This window comes from Lathyrus oleraceus, chromosome 3 (assembly GCF_024323335.1).
Source record: "Lathyrus oleraceus cultivar Zhongwan6 chromosome 3, CAAS_Psat_ZW6_1.0, whole genome shotgun sequence".
NCBI classification, from domain to species: domain Eukaryota; kingdom Viridiplantae; phylum Streptophyta; class Magnoliopsida; order Fabales; family Fabaceae; genus Lathyrus; species Lathyrus oleraceus.
The window spans coordinates 230,482,699-230,505,440 of NC_066581.1; the positions used below are offsets into that span (position 1 = coordinate 230,482,699).

General features: G+C 37.2%; 2 protein-coding genes and 1 pseudogene across 4 annotated transcripts in view; all 3 read right to left on the bottom strand.

Annotated features, from left to right (window-relative positions):
• Window positions 1-19,689, bottom strand: part of LOC127126489 (transcription elongation factor SPT6 homolog) — a 36,981-nt gene extending 17,292 nt beyond the window's left edge. The window contains exons 1-6 of one of the 3 annotated variants that reach the window (XM_051055421.1): window positions 19,532-19,688; window positions 18,863-18,978; window positions 18,672-18,776; window positions 18,240-18,384; window positions 18,030-18,162; window positions 11,927-12,061 (exon numbers count right to left, since the gene is read on the bottom strand). In XM_051055421.1, the coding sequence (XP_050911378.1) occupies window positions 18,035-18,162; window positions 18,240-18,384; window positions 18,672-18,776; window positions 18,863-18,978; window positions 19,532-19,544 (507 nt within the window). In that variant the 5' untranslated portion in view covers window positions 19,545-19,688 and the 3' untranslated portion in view covers window positions 11,927-12,061; window positions 18,030-18,034. Of the gene's footprint in view, window positions 1-11,343; window positions 12,062-12,139; window positions 12,273-12,349; window positions 12,495-12,781; window positions 12,887-12,972; window positions 13,014-18,029; window positions 18,163-18,239; window positions 18,385-18,671; window positions 18,777-18,862; window positions 18,979-19,531 lie in introns of those variants that run through there. The other 2 variants (XM_051055422.1, XM_051055423.1) reach the window with 2 other exon arrangements.
• Window positions 1-22,742, bottom strand: part of LOC127130583 (transcription elongation factor SPT6 homolog) — a 73,446-nt pseudogene that overhangs the window by 18,394 nt on the left and 32,310 nt on the right.
• On the bottom strand, window positions 14,794-16,843 carry LOC127126490 (probable nucleoside diphosphate kinase 5). Its single transcript, XM_051055425.1, has 4 exons — window positions 16,658-16,843; window positions 16,069-16,299; window positions 15,754-15,861; window positions 14,794-15,667 (listed from the first exon to the last, which is right to left on the bottom strand). The coding sequence occupies exons 1-4, from the start codon at window positions 16,705-16,707 to the stop codon at window positions 15,550-15,552; spliced, it is 507 nt and encodes a 168-aa protein (XP_050911382.1). The 5' UTR covers window positions 16,708-16,843; the 3' UTR covers window positions 14,794-15,549.

A 22,742-nucleotide genomic window follows, 5' to 3' on the forward strand; every position in this document is an offset into this window, starting at 1 on the left:
TCTCTGATACTTCACCGGCTTCACCGGCTTTACTCTTCCCCTTTTTTTCATTGCGCTTACGGCTGCTACTGCTTGACTTCTCTGATACTTCACCGGCTTCACCGGCTTTACTCTTCCCTTTTTTTTCATTGCGCTTACTGCTGCTACTGCTTGACTTCTCTGATACTTCACCGGCTTTACTCTTCCACTTTTTTTCATTGCGCTTACTGCTGCTACTGCTTGACTTCTCTGATACTTCAGCGGCTTCACCGGCTTTACTCTTCCCCTTTTTTTCATTGCGCTTACTGCTGCTACTGCTTGACTTCTCTGATACTTCACCGGCTTCAACGGCTTTACTCTTCCCCTTTTTTTCATTGCGCTTACTGCTGCTACTGCTCTATTTCTCTGATACTTCACCGGCTTCACCGGCTTTACTCTTCCCCTTTTTATCATTGCGCTTACTGCTGCTACTGCTTGACTTCTCTGATACTTCACCGGCTTTACTCTTCCCCTTTTTTTCATTGCGCTTACTGCTGCTACTGCTTGACTTCTCTGATACTTCACCGGCTTCACCGGCTTTACTCTTCCCCTTTTTTCATTGCGCTTACTGCTGCTACTGCTTGATTTCTCTGATACTTCACCGGCTTCACCGGCTTTACTCTTCCCCTTTTTCTCATTGCGCTTACTGTTGCTACTGCTTGACTTCTCTGATACTTCACCGGCTTCACCGGCTTTACTCTTCCCCTTTTTTTCATTGCGCTTACTGCTGCTACCGCTTGACTTCTCTGATACTTCACCGGCTATACTCTTCCCCTTTTTTCATTGCGCTTACTGCTGCTACTGCTTGACTTCTCTGATACTTCACCGGCCTAACCGGCTTTACTCTTCCCCTTTTTTTCATTGCGCTTACTGCTGCTAGTGCTTGACTTCTCTGATACTTCACCGGCTTCACCGGCTTTACTCTTCCCCTTTTTTTCATTGCGCTTACTGCTGCTACTGCTTGACTTCTCTGATACTTCACCGGCTTCACCGGCTTTACTCTTCCCCTTTTTATCATTGCGCTTACTGCTGCTACTGCTTGACTTCTCTGATACTTCACTGGCTTCACCGGGTTTACTCTTCCCCTTTTTTTCATTGCGCTTACTGCTGCTACTGCTTGACTTCTCTGATACTTCACCGGCTTCACCGGCTTTACTCTTCCCCTTTTTTTCATTGCGCTTACTGCTGCTACTGCTTAATTTCTCTGATACTTCACCGGCTTCACCGGCTTTACTCTTCCCCTTTTTTCATTGCGCTTACTGCTGCTACTGCTTGACTTCTCTGATACTTCACCGGCTTCACCGGCTTTACTCTTCCCCTTTTTTTCATTGCGCTTACTGCTGCTACTGCTTGACTTCTCTGATACTTCACCGACTTTACTCTTCCCCTTTTTTTCATTGCGCTTACTGCTGCTACTGCTTGACTTCTCTGATACTTCAGCGGCTTCACCGGCTTTACTCTTCCCCTTTTTTTCATTGCGCTTACTGCTGCTACTGCTTGACTTCTCTAATACTTCACCGGCTTCAACGGCTTTACTCTTCCCCTTTTTTTCATTGCGCTTACTGCTGCTACTGCTTGACTTCTCTGATACTTCACCGGCTTCACCGGCTTTACTCTTCCCCTTTTTTTCATTGCGCTTACTGCTGCTACTGCTTGATTCTCTGATACTTCACCGGCTTCACCGGCTTTACTCTTCCCCTTTTTTTCATTGCGCTTACTGCTGCTACTGCTTGACTTCTTTGATACTTCACCGGCTTTACTCTTCCTCTTTTTTTCATTGCGCTTACTGCTGCTACTGCTTGACTTCTCTAATACTTCACCGACTTTACTCTTCCCCTTTTTTTCATTGCGCTTACTGCTGCTACTGCTTGACTTCTCTGATACTTCACCGGCTTCACCGGCTTTACTCTTCCCCTTTTTTTCATTGCGCTTACTGCTGCTACTGCTTGACTTCTCTAATACTTCACCGACTTTACTCTTCCCCTTTTCTTCATTGCGCTTACTGCTGCTACTGCTTGACTTCTCTGATACTTCACCGGCTTCATCGGCTTTACTCTTCCCCTTTTTTTCATTGCGCTTACTGCTGCTACTGCTTGACTTCTCTGATACTTCACCGGCTTCACCGGCTTTACTCTTCCCCTTTTTTCATTGCGCTTACTGCTGCTACTGCTTGACTTCTCTGATACTTCACTGGCTTCACCGGCTTTACTCTTCCTTTTTTTTTCATTGCGCTTACTGCTGCTACTGCTTGACTTCTCTGATACTTCACCGGCTTCACCGGCTTTACTCTTCCCCTTTTTTTCATTGCGCTTACGGCTGCTACTGCTTGACTTCTCTGATACTTCACCGGCTTCACCGGCTTTACTCTTCCCTTTTTTTTCATTGCGCTTACTGCTGCTACTGCTTGACTTCTCTGATACTTCACCGGCTTTACTCTTCCACTTTTTTTCATTGCGCTTACTGCTGCTACTGCTTGACTTCTCTGATACTTCAGCGGCTTCACCGGCTTTACTCTTCCCCTTTTTTTCATTGCGCTTACTGCTGCTACTGCTTGACTTCTCTGATACTTCACCGGCTTCAACGGCTTTACTCTTCCCCTTTTTTTCATTGCGCTTACTGCTGCTACTGCTTGATTTCTCTGATACTTCACCGGCTTCACCGGCTTTACTCTTCCCCTTTTTATCATTGCGCTTACTGCTGCTACTGCTTGACTTCTCTGATACTTCACCGGCTTTACTCTTCCCTTTTTTTCATTGCGCTTACTGCTGCTACTGCTTGACTTCTCTGATACTTCACCGGCTTCACCGGCTTTACTCTTCCCCTTTTTTTCATTGCGCTTACTGCTGCTACTGCTTGATTTCTCTGATACTTCACCGGCTTCACCGGCTTTACTCTTCCCCTTTTTTTCATTGCGCTTACTGTTGCTACTGCTTGACTTCTCTGATACTTCACCGGCTTCACCGGCTTTACTCTTCCCCTTTTTTTCATTGCGCTTACTGCTGCTTCCGCTTGACTTCTCTGATACTTCACCGGCTATACTCTTCCCCTTTTTTTCATTGCGCTTACTGCTGCTACTGCTTGACTTCTCTGATACTTCACCGGCCTAACCGGCTTTACTCTTCCCCTTTTTTTCATTGCGCTTACTGCTGCTAGTGCTTGACTTCTCTGATACTTCACCGGCTTCACCGGCTTTACTCTTCCCCTTTTTTTCATTGCGCTTACTGCTGCTACTGCTTGACTTCTCTGATACTTCACCGGCTTCACCGGCTTTACTCTTCCCCTTTTTTTCATTGCGCTTACTGCTGCTACTGCTTGACTTCTCTGATACTTCACCGGCTTCACCGGCTTTACTCTTCCCCTTTTTTTCATTGCGCTTACGGCTGCTACTGCTTGACTTCTCTGATACTTCACCGGCTTCACCGGCTTTACTCTTCCCCTTTTTTTCATTGCGCTTACTGCTGCTACTGCTTGACTTCTCTGATACTTCACCGGCTTCACCGGCTTTACTCTTCCCCTTTTTTCATTGCGCTTACTGCTGCTACTGCTTGACTTCTCTGATACTTCACCGGCTTCACCGGCTTTACTCTTCCCCTTTTTATCATTGCGCTTACTGCTGCTACTGCTTGACTTCTCTGATACTTCACTGGCTTCACCGGGTTTACTCTTCCCCTTTTTTCATTGCGCTTACTGCTGCTACTGCTTGACTTCTCTGATACTTCACCGGCTTCACCGGCTTTACTCTTCCCCTTTTTTTCATTGCGCTTACTGCTGCTACTGCTTGACTTCTCTGATACTTCACCGGCTTCACCGGCTTTACTCTTCCCCTTTTTTTCATTGCGCTTACTGCTGCTACTGCTTGATTTCTCTGATACTTCACCGGCTTCACCGGCTTTACTCTTCCCCTTTTTTCATTGCGCTTACTGTTGCTACTGCTTGACTTCTCTGATACTTCACCGGCTTCACCGGCTTTACTCTTCCCCTTTTTTTCATTGCGCTTACTGCTGCTTCCGCTTGACTTCTCTGATACTTCACCGGCTATACTCTTCCCCTTTTTTTCATTGCGCTTACTGCTGCTACTGCTTGACTTCTCTGATACTTCACCGGCCTAACGGCTTTACTCTTCCCCTTTTTTTCATTGCGCTTACTGCTGCTAGTGCTTGACTTCTCTGATACTTCACCGGCTTCACCGGCTTTACTCTTCCCCTTTTTTTCATTGCGCTTACTGCTGCTACTGCTTGACTTCTCTGATACTTCACCGGCTTCACCGGCTTTACTCTTCCCCTTTTTTTCATTGCGCTTACTGCTGCTACTGCTTGACTTCTCTGATACTTCACCGGCTTCACCGGCTTTACTCTTCCCCTTTTTTTCATTGCGCTTACGGCTGCTACTGCTTGACTTCTCTGATACTTCACCGGCTTCACCGGCTTTACTCTTCCCCTTTTTTTCATTGCGCTTACTGCTGCTACTGCTTGACTTCTCTGATACTTCACCGGCTTCACCGGCTTTACTCTTCCCCTTTTTTTCATTGCGCTTACTGCTGCTACTGCTTGACTTCTCTGATACTTCACCGGCTTCACCGGCTTTACTCTTCCCCTTTTTATCATTGCGCTTACTGCTGCTACTGCTTGACTTCTCTGATACTTCACTGGCTTCACCGGGTTTACTCTTCCCCTTTTTTTCATTGCGCTTACTGCTGCTACTGCTTGACTTCTCTGATACTTCACCGGCTTCACCGGCTTTACTCTTCCCCTTTTTTTCATTGCGCTTACTGCTGCTACTGCTTGATTTCTCTGATACTTCACCGGCTTCACTGGCTTTACTCTTCCCCTTTTTTTCATTGCGCTTACTGCTGCTACTGCTTGACTTCTCTGATACTTCACCGGCTTCACCGGCTTTACTCTTCCCCTTTTTTTCATTGCGCTTACTGCTGCTACTGCTTGACTTCTCTGATACTTCACCGGCTTCACCGGCTTTACTCTTCCCCTTTTTTCATTGCGCTTACTGCTGCTACTGCTTGACTTCTCTGATACTTCACCGGCTTCACCGGCTTTACTCTTCCCCTTTTTTTCATTGCGCTTACTGCTGCTACTGCTTGACTTCTTTGATACTTCACCGGCTTTACTCTTCCCCTTTTTTTCATTGCGCTTACTGCTGCTACTGCTTGACTTCTCTAATACTTCACCGGCTTTACTCTTCCCCTTTTTTTCATTGCGCTTACTGCTGCTACTGCTTGACTTCTCTGATACTTCACCGGCTTCACCGGCTTTACTCTTCCCCTTTTTTTCATTGCGCTTACTGCTGCTACTGCTTGACTTCTCTGATACTTCACCGGCTTCACCGGCTTTACTCTTCCCTTTTTTTTCATTGCGCTTACTGCTGCTACTGCTTGACTTCTCTGATACTTCACCGGCTTTACTCTTCCCCTTTTTTTCATTGCGCTTACGGCTGCTACTGCTTGACTTTTCTGATACTTCACCGGCTTCACCGGCTTTACTCTTCCCCTTTTTTTCATTACGCTTACTGCTGCTACTGCTTGACTTCTATGGTACTTCACCGGCTTCACCAACTTTACTCTTCCCCCTTTTTTCATTGCGCTTACTGCTGCTACTGCTTGACTTCTCTGATACTTCACCGGCTTCACCGGCTTTACTCTTCCCCTTTTTTCATTGCGCTTACTGCTGCTACTGCTTGACTTCTCTGATACTTCATCGGCTTCACCGACTTTACTCTTCCCCTTTTTTTCATTGCGCTTACTGCTGCTACTGCTTGACTTCTCTGATACTTCACGGGCTTCACCGGCTTTACTCTTCCCCTTTTTTTCATTGCGCTTACTACTGCTACTGCTTGACTTCTCTGATACTTCACCGGCTTCACCGGCTTTACTCTTCCCCTTTTTTTCAATGCGCTTACTGCTGCTAATGCTTGACTTCTCTGATACTTCACCGGCTTCACCGGCTTTACTCTTCCCCTTTTTTTCATTGCGCTTACTGCTGCTACTGCTTGACTTCTCTAATACTTCACCGGCTTCACCGGCTTTACTCTTCCCCTTTTTTCATTGCGCTTACTGCTGCTACTGCTTGACTTCTCTAATACTTCACCGGCTTCACCGGCTTTACTCTTCCCCTCTTTTTCATTGCGCTTACTGCTGCTACTGCTTGACTTCTCTGATACTTCACCGGCTTCACCGGCTTTACTCTTCCCCTTTTTTTCATTGCGCTTACTGCTGCTACTGCTTGACTTCTCTGATACTTCACTGGCTTCACCGGGTTTACTCTTCCCCTTTTTTTCATTGCGCTTACTGCTGCTACTGCTTGACTTCTCTGATACTTCACCGGCTTCACCGGCTTTACTCTTCCCTTTTTTTCATTGCGCTTACTGCTGCTACTGCTTGATTTCTCTGATACTTCACCGGCTTCACTGGCTTTACTCTTCCCCTTTTTTTCATTGCGCTTACTGCTGCTACTGCTTGACTTCTCTGATACTTCACCGGCTTCACCGGCTTTACTCTTCCCCTTTTTTTCATTGCGCTTACTGCTGCTACTGCTTGACTTCTCTGATACTTCACCGGCTTCACCGGCTTTACTCTTCCCCTTTTTTTCATTGCGCTTACTGCTGCTACTGCTTGACTTCTCTGATACTTCACCGGCTTCACCGGCTTTACTCTTCCCCTTTTTTCATTGCGCTTACTGCTGCTACTGCTTGACTTCTTTGATACTTCACCGGCTTTACTCTTCCCCTTTTTTTCATTGCGCTTACTGCTGCTACTGCTTGACTTCTCTAATACTTCACCGGCTTTACTCTTCCCCTTTTTTTCATTGCGCTTACTGCTGCTACTGCTTGACTTCTCTGATACTTCACCGGCTTCACCGGCTTTACTCTTCCCCTTTTTTTCATTGCGCTTACTGCTGCTACTGCTTGACTTCTCTGATACTTCACCGGCTTCACCGGCTTTACTCTTCCCTTTTTTTTTCATTGCGCTTACTGCTGCTACTGCTTGACTTCTCTGATACTTCACCGGCTTTACTCTTCCCCTTTTTTTCATTGCGCTTACGGCTGCTACTGCTTGACTTTTCTGATACTTCACCGGCTTCACCGGCTTTACTCTTCCCCTTTTTTTCATTACGCTTACTGCTGCTACTGCTTGACTTCTATGGTACTTCACCGGCTTCACCAACTTTACTCTTCCCCCTTTTTTTCATTGCGCTTACTGCTGCTACTGCTTGACTTCTCTGATACTTCACCGGCTTCACCGGCTTTACTCTTCCCCTTTTTTCATTGCGCTTACTGCTGCTACTGCTTGACTTCTCTGATACTTCATCGGCTTCACCGACTTTACTCTTCCCCTTTTTTTCATTGCGCTTACTGCTGCTACTGCTTGACTTCTCTGATACTTCACGGGCTTCACCGGCTTTACTCTTCCCCTTTTTTTCATTGCGCTTACTACTGCTACTGCTTGACTTCTCTGATACTTCACCGGCTTCACCGGCTTTACTCTTCCCCTTTTTTTCAATGCGCTTACTGCTGCTAATGCTTGACTTCTCTGATACTTCACCGGCTTCACCGGCTTTACTCTTCCCCTTTTTTTCATTGCGCTTACTGCTGCTACTGCTTGACTTCTCTAATACTTCACCGGCTTCACCGGCTTTACTCTTCCCCTTTTTTTCATTGCGCTTACTGCTGCTACTGCTTGACTTCTCTAATACTTCACCGGCTTCACCGGCTTTACTCTTCCCCTCTTTTTCATTGCGCTTACTGCTGCTACTGCTTGACTTCTCTGATACTTCACCGGCTTCACCGGCTTTACTCTTCCCCTTTTTTTCATTGCGCTTACTGCTGCTACTGCTTGACTTCTCTGATACTTCACCGGCTTCACCGGCTTTACTCTTCCCTTTTTTTCATTGCGCTTACTGCTGCTACTGCTTGACTTCTCTGATACTTCACCGGCTTCACCGGCTTTACTCTTCCCCTTTTTTTCATTGCGCTTACTGCTGCTACTGCTTGACATTACTGAGAGATTACTGAGAGAGGGAGAGAGAGAATTTTCTGGAATTAACTGTGTTATGATATGAGCTCAACTAACCGCTATTTAACCGTAAGAAACTTAACTGTCAATGGATAAAAACACAACTAACTTTTAACTGAATCTGTTAACTAATAACTGCCACTGTAAACTTAACCTAATAACTGCCACTGCCACTGTTTAAAATTTTGATGATTCAACTCTCCCATTAAGTATTTTTTAGACTCATTCAAGTATAAGACACCTTTATTAAATTAGTGTAATTCTAATAAATGTATATTTTTTATGTTTGACTATTATTAAATTTTACTTTATGCATAAATATATTTAATTTGACTTCTTAATTTATTAAAATAATTGATAAGATTAATAAGATTTTTATTTGAAAAGAATAATAAATATATTTATAAATTTATAATATTAAAAAATAAATAAAAATTATAAAAAAAAGTAGTCTCCAAGATCGTCAAGAATTAGGGTATGTTTGAAATGTATCTTAAAAACTCTTTTTTAGTTTTTGAAAATTTAAAATTTAAAAATTTGTTTGAATATAATGTTTCATAAAAGTGTTTTTAAAAACTCTTTTTTATTTTTCAGTTTTTAAAAGCAAAAAAGTGAAACTGTTTAATTGTGTTTTACTTTTTAGTTTTTAGTATTATAAAATTTGAAAAAAAAAACATAAAAATTTATAATTTTCATTAATAGCATTAATGTAATTTTAATAATTTTTATATTTTAAAAATAAAATAAAAAAACGTATTTTAAAGAGTATGTTATTTCTTTTATTTATGCGCTTTTTATGTATAATTAACCTTTTCAAATATGTTTATTTATTTTACTTAATTTTTTTTGTGTTTCTTAATTATTTTCACTATATAATTTTTTCTCTCTATTAAACGTGGAATCCCATTTTTTAGTTGTTTTTTTCTTATTATTATTACAAACAAGTGTTATGTGATTTGTAAAATTAAAAATTGATTTAACCCAATTATTTGTATTCGACCAAATATCAATTAATTTTTTTAAGTTTGTAATATTTTATACAATAAAATAGATTTTAAAAGTAAATAACAAAATATACATTTTTATTCTCTTCTTAAAATACTATTAAAAGATTAGATTATCAAACAAGTTTTTTCATTTTCATAAAAATTAAAAATTGATTTAACCCAATTATTTGTATTCGACCAAATATCAATTAATTTTTTTAAGTTTGTAATATTTTATACAATAAAATAGATTTAAAAAGTAAATGACATAATATACATTTTTATTCTCTTCTTAAAATACTATTAAAAGATTAGATTATCAAACAAGTTTTTTCATTTTCATATTTTCAAAACAGTTTTTAAAAATTAGTTTATCAAACAAATTTTTTGTTAATTTTCTTTTTTAATTTTTAAAAATAGATTTGAAAAACAAATTTTAAGAACTAAAATTGAAAAGTGCTTCAAACATGCCTTTAGTTTTTCCGAGTCCGGGGTTTCTAGGCTTCTTCATGGTTGATGCAAATTTAGACATAACATGTGATATGTACTAATGCATACATTACATTTTATTTAAGATGTGTAGTAATCACGGTTTAAAATTAATATAATCATATAAAGACAAAGGAAAATGTTAGATGGTGATATCTCCCTCCTTCCTCCCCCACCTCTCTCTCTATATATATAAAATAAAATTATAAGGATCTCTTAGTGTAGAAAATAAAAACCATACACAATTGATGGGGTTATAACAAACAAATGGAAATTTAATTATCTGAAATGGAATGCACTTCAAAAAGATGCAAGGTAACACTGTTTTAGAAGTAAAGAATTAGAAAAAATTGCATAACGTGATTTACCCATTTTTTCCGAGCATCTGTACACTATAAACTATATTTACAAACCACATAATTAAAAAATAATTATATGTACAATTGTTTACGTTAAAGTTTGTGCTTATGAAGAAAAATCTAGATACAACTATTTCTAAGGAAATATACTATGAATGAGAATTTTGAAAATAAAGAGATCAATACTATAGATTGCACCTCGTTGTCTCAATGGTAGTGCATTTTGTCAATCCAAAATTATTGACCATTTTCTTTTGGGGATACTATAACAATTTTCTTTTTTACTCTGTAATTTATTGTATTTTTTTTATATATTTTTTTTAATTATTCATCCCCAAACTCTATACTAAACAAATACTAATTTTTCAGAATTTTTTTCTTCAAATATCCCCACTTTATGTATAAATATATTTAATTTGACTTTTTAATTTATTAAAATAATTAATAATATTAATAAGATTTTTATTTAAAAAGAATAATAAATATATTTATAAATTTATAATATTAAAAAATAAATAAAAATCATGATGGGTTTATAACAAACAAATGGAAATTTAATCCGAATTTCAAAATTCGAACCCTAACATGGATAATAAAAACCAATTTTTTGTTTTATGTTTGTTATTTTTTTTGTCATTATGTTTGTGTTTTCTAATGATATGCAAGTCTTGTGTGATTATATATAAGTGGTTGACAAACATACGTACCAGCTTAACTACAGATAGACATAATACGATTTGCTCAGAACTAGACCCAAACCTGCTTGCAACCTCCCACAGACCTGCCTTACTGAAAGTGCTATACATTGACTTCCGTTTTGGCACTGCATTCGCATTGCACAGAAACGTGTTAAAAACAAAATTTTCAGACCCAAAAACAATTCTCGTTACACATAGTTAATATTGTGATTCATGTGAGTATCGTCGGTATGATGTTCTTCACATCCAGACTCTTGTGCTATACATTCATGTGAATATATCGGTCATCGTTCTCTGTCATATATTTCTCAGAGAGAACAATAGGCTCAAATTCATCTTCAAGCCTAGTCTCTTTGTAATCAATTACATTTGTTTGCTATTCTTGTGATCTCCATATATACATTGAAGAAGATAATTTCAAGTCAGAGACGCATAAAATGAAATGGAAAAGTTGAGACAAAAGAGATCTCATGATTTTAATTGAGATGTTATGTATGTGTATGTTGATTATGATATGATTATTAGTGTTGGGTTTTCACTTCTTGTTTAATCAAGTAGCATGGATGTTGATAAACCATAATTCTTCACAATATCATTTAATACAATCTTGTTTGATACATCATAAATTTGAACACAAAATAGACCACAGTGTCATTTGAGACAACCTTGCAACCAAAACTAAATATTTCATTAATAAACTAGTTATTGACACAATGATAATTCATACATCAATTTGATTTGATTTCATGTCTTTTGATACGCTTCATATTACATGAACCTGTGGACAATAGAAAAAAAATCTAAAACAATATCAGTTATAGTATAAAAGATTTTTCAATCCCACAGATAGCTGTAGCAAGTATCGTTATCTATTCTCACGATGTTTATCTAAGGCTATGAGAATGGTTTGATGTCATGGAGTAGGAAAAACAATAAAATTAGTTTAGATAATTAGAACACGAGAACAAACTGTAATTTCCGTGTACCGTTGCTACTTAGAGAGTCAAGATTTGTAGTCGTAACGAGGCATTATTTTCTAACCCAGGACTCTTAAATTAAAGGTACTGCACCAGCAGCTACTGCACCAGATGCTCCTGATGAGCCACCAGTAGCAGGGCTTCGCATTGGCACCATTGCAGCTACTGACCTAATGGAAGGTGCTGAATCATTTTGTGGATCATCGATGTGCCTTTGAAAATATGCCACAAGCCGGTCAATATCCTCAAACATCTTTTTGCGGAACCTGAATCCTTTGGGGTAAAGACCAATGTACTCATGGTGTGGATTTGTACTTCTTATGTAAGTCAATACAAATGTGCCAGGATGTTCATGACAGATGCCAAAACTATAAACTATGCGCATTGGATTCTCTTCCTTTTCGGTCTTCAAAAGTTCATCAACTTCTGTTTTCAAACCCGTCCTGAACTTGCGATAATTTAACATTGTTCTTAAATGAGTAACCAAGGGATCAACATACCGGTCCATAACCTAAGCAATAATGAATAGGAAAGAGTAAGTCATAGTGACACAATAAAGGTGTCCAGAAAGCCAGGTGGAGTACCTTACCTCATCTAAATCCTCAAAAGTATCCTCAAAAGTTTCCATGACAATATTTCCTTTCTGGGCCCACATAATGTTGCAACCATTGCCAAAGGGTTCTGGAGAAATCGACCAAGAGCAACAGCCCGCCTCACTATACCTGTCAAAGCAACAAAAATAGGATTAGTTATAGGATGCATTAGATGAAGGGCAGCATACACCTAACACAATATTTACCTAGCTGCTGCGAAGGAAGTTGTTCAGAGGAAATTTGGGAATTTTCGTAAAGACGGGGCAGAGATTCGTCTCCATACACTATACTGAGCCCGTCCATTTCATGCCCAACATCTCTTGGGTTTTCCTCGACCATCTTAAAAATAACCTGATTGAAGAAAGTAGAAACCAACAGATGAGACCCACAATACAACAGCAGCAGAAGTCTTTCTCAATAGGGGGCAAAAAGTAATCATAACTCTGACTGAGGACACCATGACCATGCCATTTTATACAGCTTAATAGACCATCAAATGTTACCCAGCAAAAAAGTAAACAGGTACCAATTGTACTCATCAAATAAATTTATACCAACTCTTACCAACCCAAAAAATAACCAAATAATCAAACAAAGGACACATTTTAATGATTATGAATAAAGTTACAGATGCATACCATGTGTCTAGCACATTTAAGAACTTCTTCAGGGGTATCGTACATGGCACATGTGAAGTTAGAAGCCACCTCTTCTGGTGTTTCCTTTGGATCTATGAACTCATGCTGTAGAAGAGGGCAGACAATACAAAACCTTTAGCTTATGTTTATGGTCAAAAACAAAGAGCAGTTCTAAATTCAAACATACGTACCAGCTTAACTACAGATAGACATAATCCGATTTGCTCAGAACTAGACCCAAACCTGCTTGCAACCTCCCACAGACCTGCCTTACTGAAAGTGCTATACATTGACTTCCGTTTTGGCACTGCATTCGCATTGCACAGAAACGTGTTATAAACAAAATTTTCAGACCCAAAAACAATTCTCGTTACACATAGTTAATATTGTGATTCATGTGAGTATCGTCGGTATGACGTTCTTCACATCCAGACTCTCGTAATTTAAGCTAGCATATTGAACACGTGAACAAGCATAAATAGAATAACAATAACAGTAAACAAATTATATATGTTTATGAAAGTAGTAATAGCACTGAAATATAATTTGATAATTAAAATGGTAAGATAAGAATAATATCATATAAATTTGGCAATTAAAATAACAACTAAATAAGATTAAAGGTAATTTAGTAAAATGACATGTAAAAGCTTCAAACAATAAAAATGACATTAATAAATAATTGAAACAGAAATCAAATTAAACCTCAAAATTAAACTGTAATTTGCTCAAAATGGAGTTTTTAATACAATACAGAAAATAAAACCTCGTTGGAAATTAAATGTTGCAATATAAACTTGCTTCAAGATAAACACCAAGCTTAACACTGATTATTTATAGGAGGATTTTCGATTACTAACAGCCACAAATCATGTATGAATAATGGAGAAAGTGGGAGAAGCCTTCAAGGTATTGCTGTTAGTGGGTGAATTTTTGGGTTTCTGAAATCCATGACACAGTCTTGGCATTTTCTTCCGATTTTTGCTGTTTTGTTCCGTTTTCGCGCATAAAATCTCATACTAGTTAAATACCTAACACAACCACAAAATACCAATATAATATAATAAAAAATAGATAAAATAATCTAAAATACTATGTGAGGTATTTTATGGTTATGAAATAGGAGGTATTATCCGCTATACTTTTTGACTCAATCTCAAAGTCCACTACGTCTACTTTTGCTTAATATCAATACATAAAATGAGAGAGAGAGAAAATGATATGGACTATTCAAATTTATGTTAGTTTATGCTCTTTTATAATCCTTGGCATTTCATAATAATAGATTGTGTGATGTTTCTTTTGATGATGGCTTAGAGGACCATATTATGAGTGTGTTTTATTGTAATATAATTTATACTAGTAGGTGAAGATAAAAAAAATAAATGACTAAACATGTTTACGTCCTCCATTAGTGACGTAAAATGGATGCTATTAGTGTTGAAGTTAAGGCCGATGCTAAACATTTGATGTAAATTTATAAGTGAATTGAGAGAGGGAAAGAATTCAGTTAGAGTGATTTTTTTGGAAGAGAGTTTTTTTGTGGTAATCCATGTAATGATTTAGCATTCCTCGTGAATCAATTGAGTGTTAGGTTGAGATGAGTATAAACGGAAATCTGTTACATTTTGTGTTAATTTGATGTATGTATGTTGTGGGTCATGGTGATAGATGGATAGAAAGGTTCACGCGTTATGGTTTAAGTGTTTTTTATATTACTTTGTTTTTGTTTTTGATTAATTCAAATTTAATTGAGATGTTACGTATGTGTATGTTGATTATGATATGATTATTAGTGTTGGGTTTTCACTTCTTGTTTAATCAAGTAGCATGGATGTTGATAAACCATAATTTTTCACAATATCATTTAATACAATCTTGTTTGATACATCATAAATTTGAACACAAAATAGACCACAGTGTCATTTGAGACAACCTTGCAACCAAAACTAAATATTTCATTAATAAACTAGTTATTGACACAATGATAATTCATACATCAATTTGATTTGATTTCATGTCTTTTGATACGCTTCATATTACATGAACTTGTGGACAATAGAAAAAAAATCTAAAACAATATCAGTTATAGTATAAAAGATTTTTCAATCCCACAGATAGCTGTAGCAAGTATCGTTATCTATTCTCACGATGTTTATCTAAGGCTATGAGAATGGTTTGATGTCATGGAGTAGGAAAAACAATAAAATTAGTTTAGATAATTAGAACACGAGAACAAACTGTAATTTCCGTGTACCGTTGCTACTTAGAGAGTCAAGATTTGTAGTCGTAACGAGGCATTATTTTCTAACCCAAGACTCTTAAATTAAAGGTACTGCACCAGCAGCTACTGCACCAGATGCTCCTGATGAGCCACCAGTAGCAGGGCTTCGCATTGGCACCATTGCAGCTACTGACCTAATGGAAGGTGCTGAATCATTTTGTGGATCATCGATGTGCCTTTGAAAATATGCCACAAGCCGGTCAATATCCTCAAACATCTTTTTGCGGAACCTGAATCCTTTGGGGTAAAGACCAATGTACTCATGGTGTGGATTTGTACTTCTTATGTAAGTCAATACAAATGTGCCAGGATGTTCATGACAGATGCCAAAACTATAAACTATGCGCATTAATTCATCGTGTTCTGTAATTGCATCTGCCATAAGAATTGGTGAGGCAAAGGTTTATGATAATTCGAATATAATCTTTCTCAAAAGAATACTTAAATAAGCAAGTATCTTTATATTATGAATTCTCGAGTAAAATTACTCATCTGGAGCGAGCTCGTCGAAGAAAAATAGTATCTCTCTTTGTGCAGATTTGGTAGAGTCTGAACCATGAACACAATTTTTTTCAGTGTCCAATCCACATTTTGCTCTAATGCTGTTCAAATTAATAAACAAGTTAAGCATAGAGAAATCGATTAAACAAGCAAAATTAGTTTGATTAGTAAACATGTTTATGGAAACCTGTGAGGGTGAGTAATCTTGGCCTTGCTTGCATCAGTAGGACCCATTAAAGCGCGCCAATCAGCAACAACATTATCCTTTTCCAAAACCATGACTAACACTGGTCCACTGATTATAGTTATGGAGAAGCAAAAGAGAAGATTAAAGATGATAAAAGACTATAAACATGAAATTAAACAGAAATCATATGGATGAACCGATAACATTATCAGACATAGTGATGAAGCTAGACATGTGTGCTTATTGATCGAATCCATTAGCAATATGAAAAAAAAATGCTCAGCGGAACGGAGTTTGGCCTTAAAATGGACGAACCTTGTCATGTATTTAACTAGGCTTGAAAAGAAGCTTTTTGAAGAGTGTTCTGCATAAAATCTTTTCACAGTCGCCTCGCCAAGTTGAACAATCTGTTCCTTGACAATGCTGAAACCATATTCTGAAATTGTTCTCTTGATATCATCTGTGTAGTTACCGAGCAATCCATCCGGCTTTATGATCGCTAAAGTTCTCCGCGCTTTAGTACTTCCATCGGTAGAAAAGCTGCAACTGTGAAAACGTCATACGTCAGTTAAGCATATCAATTTGATATTACACACATCAGATAACAACAATCAAGATTTATCTCACTGAATGGGGTCGGCTACGTAGATCAAATTCTGCCATAAAATTATCATGGCCTGTACAGCGGGAGGTTCCCCTCCGCACCAGCTCGAGCAACCAGGCCTCTTATCTTATTAGTAAACTATAAATCATATTCGACAGTTGTCGTTCGATGAACATATAATCAAAATTTTAATGTGAAAACGAAATGCAGAGTTCCATAGTCAAGATCAACTACAATTACTCTAATAAATTAATAATCCATATTTTATCATTCAAATGAGTGGATTTAAAGAGAAATTACAGATGAATGTGAATGCTCTGTGGATTCCGCCCGGTCAGTTTCCAGACCATCCATTGTCTCCGGCTTTCTTGGATCCAGTTCCCCAACCAGAGTTTCCCTGTTCAGCATCGCTTGGACCAGCACCCCAGCCACTTTTGTCCCCACCACTAGCTCCACCTCCCCATCCACTTTTGTCACCACCACTAGCTCCACCTCCCCAGCCACTTTTGTCACCACCATTAGCTCCACCTCCCCAGCCACTTTTGTTACCACCACTAGCTCCACCTCCCCAACCACCTGGAAATGCTTCTCTTCCAGGGGAATTTTGAACCTTAGCCCCTGGGAAGTTGCTTAAACTGTCATCCCCGTCTTTCACAGTAGATCCCCATCTGGTTGCACCGGCACGTCTTTCGTGGTTGGAGTTGTGTCCTCTACTATTATTACTATAAGAACCACGACCACGCCCTCGACCACCACCATATGGACGAGGCAATCCACTAGGGTGTTCATCTCGATTCCCATTATTTCTGTAATCAGGTCGTCCTGTAAAAATAAAGAAACAGTTAATTTTGAATAAAAAGAACTAGAAAAATGACATGCGGAAGCAATTAGTTGAATGATATGTGAACTGCAGACAAAGAGAACAGGTAGATGTAGAACAAAATGCACAGAAGAAGGAACCAATCAACATGTTGATAACAAGAGGATTCATGATAACTAATTATATTTAATGTCAAAGCAGGCACAATACTAGCAGAAGAAATCCAAACAAAATAATTAGATTCACCTCAAACAAGAGCTGAATTTAAAATCTCATACCTGTTCTGGAACCAGGAGTAGAAGACCGATCCCTATCATACGAGGGACCTCTCCAACCACCCTCGCTGTTTGAACCACCCCAGCCACTACCCACAGATGCTCCTGATGAGCCACCAGTAGCAGGGCTTCGCATTGGCACCATTGCAGCTACTGACCTAATGGAAGGTGCTGAATCATTTTGTGGATCATCGATGTGCCTTTGAAAATATGCCACAAGCCGGTCAATATCCTCAAACATCTTTTTGCGGAACCTGAATCCTTTGGGGTAAAGACCAATGTACTCATGGTGTGGATTTGTACTTCTTATGGAAGTCAATACAAATGTGCCAGGATGTTCATGACAGATGCCAAAACTATAAACTATGCGCATTGGATTCTCTTCCTTTTCGGTCTTCAAAAGTTCATCAACTTCTGTTTTCAAACTCGTCCTGAACTTGCGATAATTTAACATTGTTCTTAAATGAGTAACCAAGGGATCAACATACCGGTCCATAACCTAAGCAATAATGAATAGGAAAGAGTAAGTCATAGTGACACAATAAAGGTGTCCAGAAAGCCAGGTGGAGTACCTTACCTCATCTAAATCCTCAAAAGTATCCTCAAAAGTTTCCATGACAATATTTCCTTTCTGGGCCCACATAATGTTGCAACCATTGCCAATGGGTTCTGGAGAAATCGACCAAGAGCAACAGCCCGCCTCACTATACCTGTCAAAGCAACAAAAATAGGATTAGTTATAGGATGCATTAGATGAAGGGCAGCATACACCTAACACAATATTTACCTAGCTGCTGCGAAGGAAGTTGTTCAGAGGAAATTTGGGAATTTTCGTAAAGACGGGGCAGAGATTCGTCTCCATACACTATACTGAGCCCGTCCATTTCATGCCCAACATCTCTTGGGTTTTCCTCGACCATCTTAAAAATAACCTGATTGAAGAAAGTAGAAACCAACAGATGAGACCCACAATACAACAGCAGCAGAAGTCTTTCTCAATAGGGGGCAAAAAGTAATCATAACTCTGACTGAGGACACCATGACCATGCCATTTTATACAGCTTAATAGACCATCAAATGTTACCCAGCAAAAAAGTAAACATGTACCAATTGTACTCATCAAATAAATTTATACCAACTCTTACCAACCCAAAAAATAACCAAATAATCAAACAAAGGACACATTTTAATGATTATGAATAAAGTTACAGATGCATACCATGTGTCTAGCACATTTAAGAACTTCTTCAGGGGTATCGTACATGGCACATGTGAAGTTAGAAGCCACCTCTTCTGGTGTTTCCTTTGGATCTATGAACTCATGCTGTAGAAGAGGGCAGACAATACAAAACCTTTAGCTTATGTTTATGGTCAAAAACAAAGAGCAGTTCTAAATTCAAACATACGTACCAGCTTAACTACAGATAGACATAATCCGATTTGCTCAGAACTAGACCCAAACCTGCTTGCAACCTCCCACAGACCTGCCTTACTGAAAGTGCTATACATTGACTTCCGTTTTGGCACTGCATTCGCATTGCATAGAAACGTGTTAAAAACAAAATTTTCAGACCCAAAAACAATTCTTGTTACGCATAGTTAATATTGTGATTCATGTGAGTATCGTCGGTATGACGTTCTTCACATCCAGACTCTCGTAATTTAAGCTAGCATATTGAACACGTGAACAAGCATAAATAGAATAACAATAACAGTAAACAAATTATATATGTTTATGAAAGTAGTAATAGCACTGAAATATAATTTGATAATTAAAATGGTAAGATAAGAATAATATCATATAAATTTGGCAATTAAAATAACAACTAAATAAGATTAAAGGTAATTTAGTAAAATGACATGTAAAAGCTTCAAACAATAAAAATGACATTAATAAATAATTGAAAGAGAAATCAAATTAAACCTCAAAATTAAACTGTAATTTGCTCAAAATGGAGTTTTTAATACAATACAGAAAATAAAACCTCGTTGGAAATTAAATGTTGCAATATAAACTTGCTTCAAGATAAACACCAAGCTTAACACTGATTATTTATAGGAGGATTTTCTATTACTAACAGCCACAAATCATGTATGAATAATGGAGAAAGTGGGAGAAGCCTTCAAGGTATTGCTGTTAGTGGGTGAATTTTTGGGTTTCTGAAATCCATGACACAGTCTTGGCATTTTCTTCCGATTTTTGCTGTTTTGTTCCGTTTTCGCGCATAAAATCTCATACTAGTTAAATACCTAACACAACCACAAAATACCAATATAATATAATAAAAAATAGATAAAATAATCTAAAATACTATGTGAGGTATTTTATGGTTATGAAATAGGAGGTATTATCCGCTATACTTTTTGACTCAATCTCAAAGTCCACTACGTCTACTTTTGCTTAATATCAATACATAAAATGAGAGAGAGAGAAAATGATATGGACTATTCAAATCTATTAAAATGAGTGTTGTCTGATCTAAAACATAACAGACTAAATTTTCAAGTGGAGATGGAAAATGGGAAAATAATGGTCGAGTAAAATTATTTATATGTATTGCCGCATGATAGATAATAATAGGTGGGTAAAATAAGAAGAAGAAAAGTTCTGAAGACATAAAATACATATAAATCAATTACATTTGTTTGCTATTCTTGTGATCTCCATATATACATATTAATTGAAGAAGATAATTTCAAGTCAGAGACGCGTAAAATGAAATGGAAAAGTTGAGACAAAAGAGATCTCATGATTTTGGTGAATCTACTCATATTAAGAACAATTATTGTAATACCAAATTGGTAGCATTACAATGTACATAACAGGAAGAGTATAAAAGGATGTAAAAATGGAAAGAAAGAAAACGTTCCCAATGGTTGTAATATGCAAAAATGGAAAAAGAAAAGAAACATCATAACTCCATACAAAAATAGACCATAATTTTTCACAATATCATTTAATACAATCTTGTTTGATACATCATAAATTTGAACACAAAATAGACCACAGTGTCATTTGAGACAACCTTGCAAACAAAACTAAATATTTCATTAATAAACTAGTTATTGACACAATGATAATTCATTCATCACATTTGATTTGATTCCATGTCTTTTGATACACTTCATATTACATGAACTCGTGGACAATATGAAAAAAATCCAAGACAATATAAGTGCAATCATCAAACACTGACTTTTGTTCTTCTCCATTTAAACCTTCTTCTTGATCTTTTCATGCCTCTTTGAACTGAATTTTACCCCAAATTCATTCCCAAATTCCTTGTCAATGTCCTTCCCAAATTCTCTTGAGTAAGCCATTATCATTTCATAATTATTGCAATTTGTTGGAATATTTTAATTTCCATTCCTACTTTGAACATATCCAACTTCATCAACTTAGATAAGTAGATCACAATTTTCCACACTCTACCATTAGGTACAAAATAAGAATGAGTTAAACATGTAGAAAATAATGAAAAAATTAAATATTTTCTACCCGTGCATTTCAACATCTTCAGAACTTTTTCTTGTGGTTTTGAATGGTGTTTACAACCAACGTCTTCATTGCTTCATTACATCCACATCTGGATAAACTCAATCCACTTTAGTTTCCAATTGATGAAGTTTTGCTTTCTCCCATTTTTTCAAACCCTAAATCGAATGAAGCCCAGGATGGAGATGATGAATGTCGCATGGGATGGAAACAATGAAGAAGAAAAACGTATGAACAATATGAAGAATAAAAAATTATGAACAAGATGAATCAAAACATATTGAACCAAAAGACGATGAAGATGAAAAAGTATGAACAAGAATAATCAATTATGGAAGAATACGTTAGGTAACTGAGATTTTGTTCCTCAGTGGACATATGTTGGACACGATGTTAGGGCAATTGGTCCAACTTCTTAAACTCTTTAAGACAATACTATGACATCAATAAAAACACAAAGTAGAAAGCAATAAAGAAATAAGAGATCGGTAACCCAGTTCGGTGAAGTCACACCTACGTTTGGGGAGCACTCTACCTAAGAAAGAAAATTCACTACTTCGAATTAATACAATTAGTTTTCTATGAACATCAATCTCGTGATATTTAATGTCTTTTCCTAATCCTAGTGACTTTCTATTTAGAACTACTCCTAAAAATAATAAAGTTTCCTCTCGTTTACTTGATAAAATCAAGGGGAAAAGTTATGTTATATATAAAGCACCATGTACTAAGCCCTAAACCTAACTCATTTGTCTCCAAATTTAATTTTTCATTTGCGTATCCATATTAATCCCCTAAACCAAACTCCATTATGTTTTTCTTGTTGTTGTTTCTATTGTTGTCTCTGTTATTTTGTTGTTGTCGTTATTATGTTCTTGTAGTTGTATTTTAGGAATAATTTTTCAATGTTGTCATGAAAGCAAAGATACAGTGATTTATTGCTTGCTTGCCTTGGTTGATAACATTGAAAAATTTATTCATAATCATAATTAGAAGATATTGCATCTAAAAAAGATAATGGTCTATGGTAGGGAGTTGTATTTGATATTTCTTACCGTTCATCAATTTTTTGTTCAACAAAAAATGTTACGTATTCTCTTAAGGGAAAAGTCACTTATGGACACGCTTCGATTCCGAGCAACTAATGTTTATGATTTTATTTATTTTAAAATGGGACCCTTATTTTATTCTATTTATTTATTAAAATTTAAATTAGATATTCCCTCGGTGTTGAATGCTAACTGAGAGGAACACTAATAGTGTCTTTACACTACTACAAACAATATATTTTATGACAAAACTTTCACCTCACCCAACTAAAAATCAATGTATAATGCCAATGAGCGTCATGTTTTATTTTATTTTTTAATAAATACCACATATTCCCTCAGTTTCTAAATTTAACCAAGGGAAAAAATAATCCAGGACATGCTTCGAATCCCAATAATAATAGTTTATGTTTTTATTTCTGTAAACATGTTGCCTTTCTTTTTACTTTTATTTTTATTTTTAAGTTAATGATCTATTGCTTCGGTTATATTTAATAACCAAGAAATTAGATTATCAGATTCTACTATAAAAACACTTGTTAATCAGATTTTACCATAAACCTAACTTATATGTAGCTACTTCAAACTTGTGCATTCTTTGGGAGGGATTGCAAGACAAAAAAAAAATCTTCAATGTTCTTCTATCTTGTATAAAATATTTTTTCTGCTCTTACAATTCATTCCAACATAATGGTGTTGATGTTGTTGTATTTTTGGAAGAACGTTCCTATGTTGTTAATCAAAG

Coding starts and splice junctions, on each gene's coding strand:
- LOC127126490 (XM_051055425.1), bottom strand. CDS start 16,707: ATGGTCTGGAAACTGACCGGGCGGAATCCACAGAGCATTCACATTCAT. Junction 16,300..16,657: donor CAGAGCATTCACATTCATCT/GTAATTTCTCTT, acceptor ACGTTTTCACAG/TTGCAGCTTTTCTACCGATG. Junction 15,862..16,068: donor CTAGTTAAATACATGACAAG/GTTCGTCCATTT, acceptor AACTATAATCAG/TGGACCAGTGTTAGTCATGG.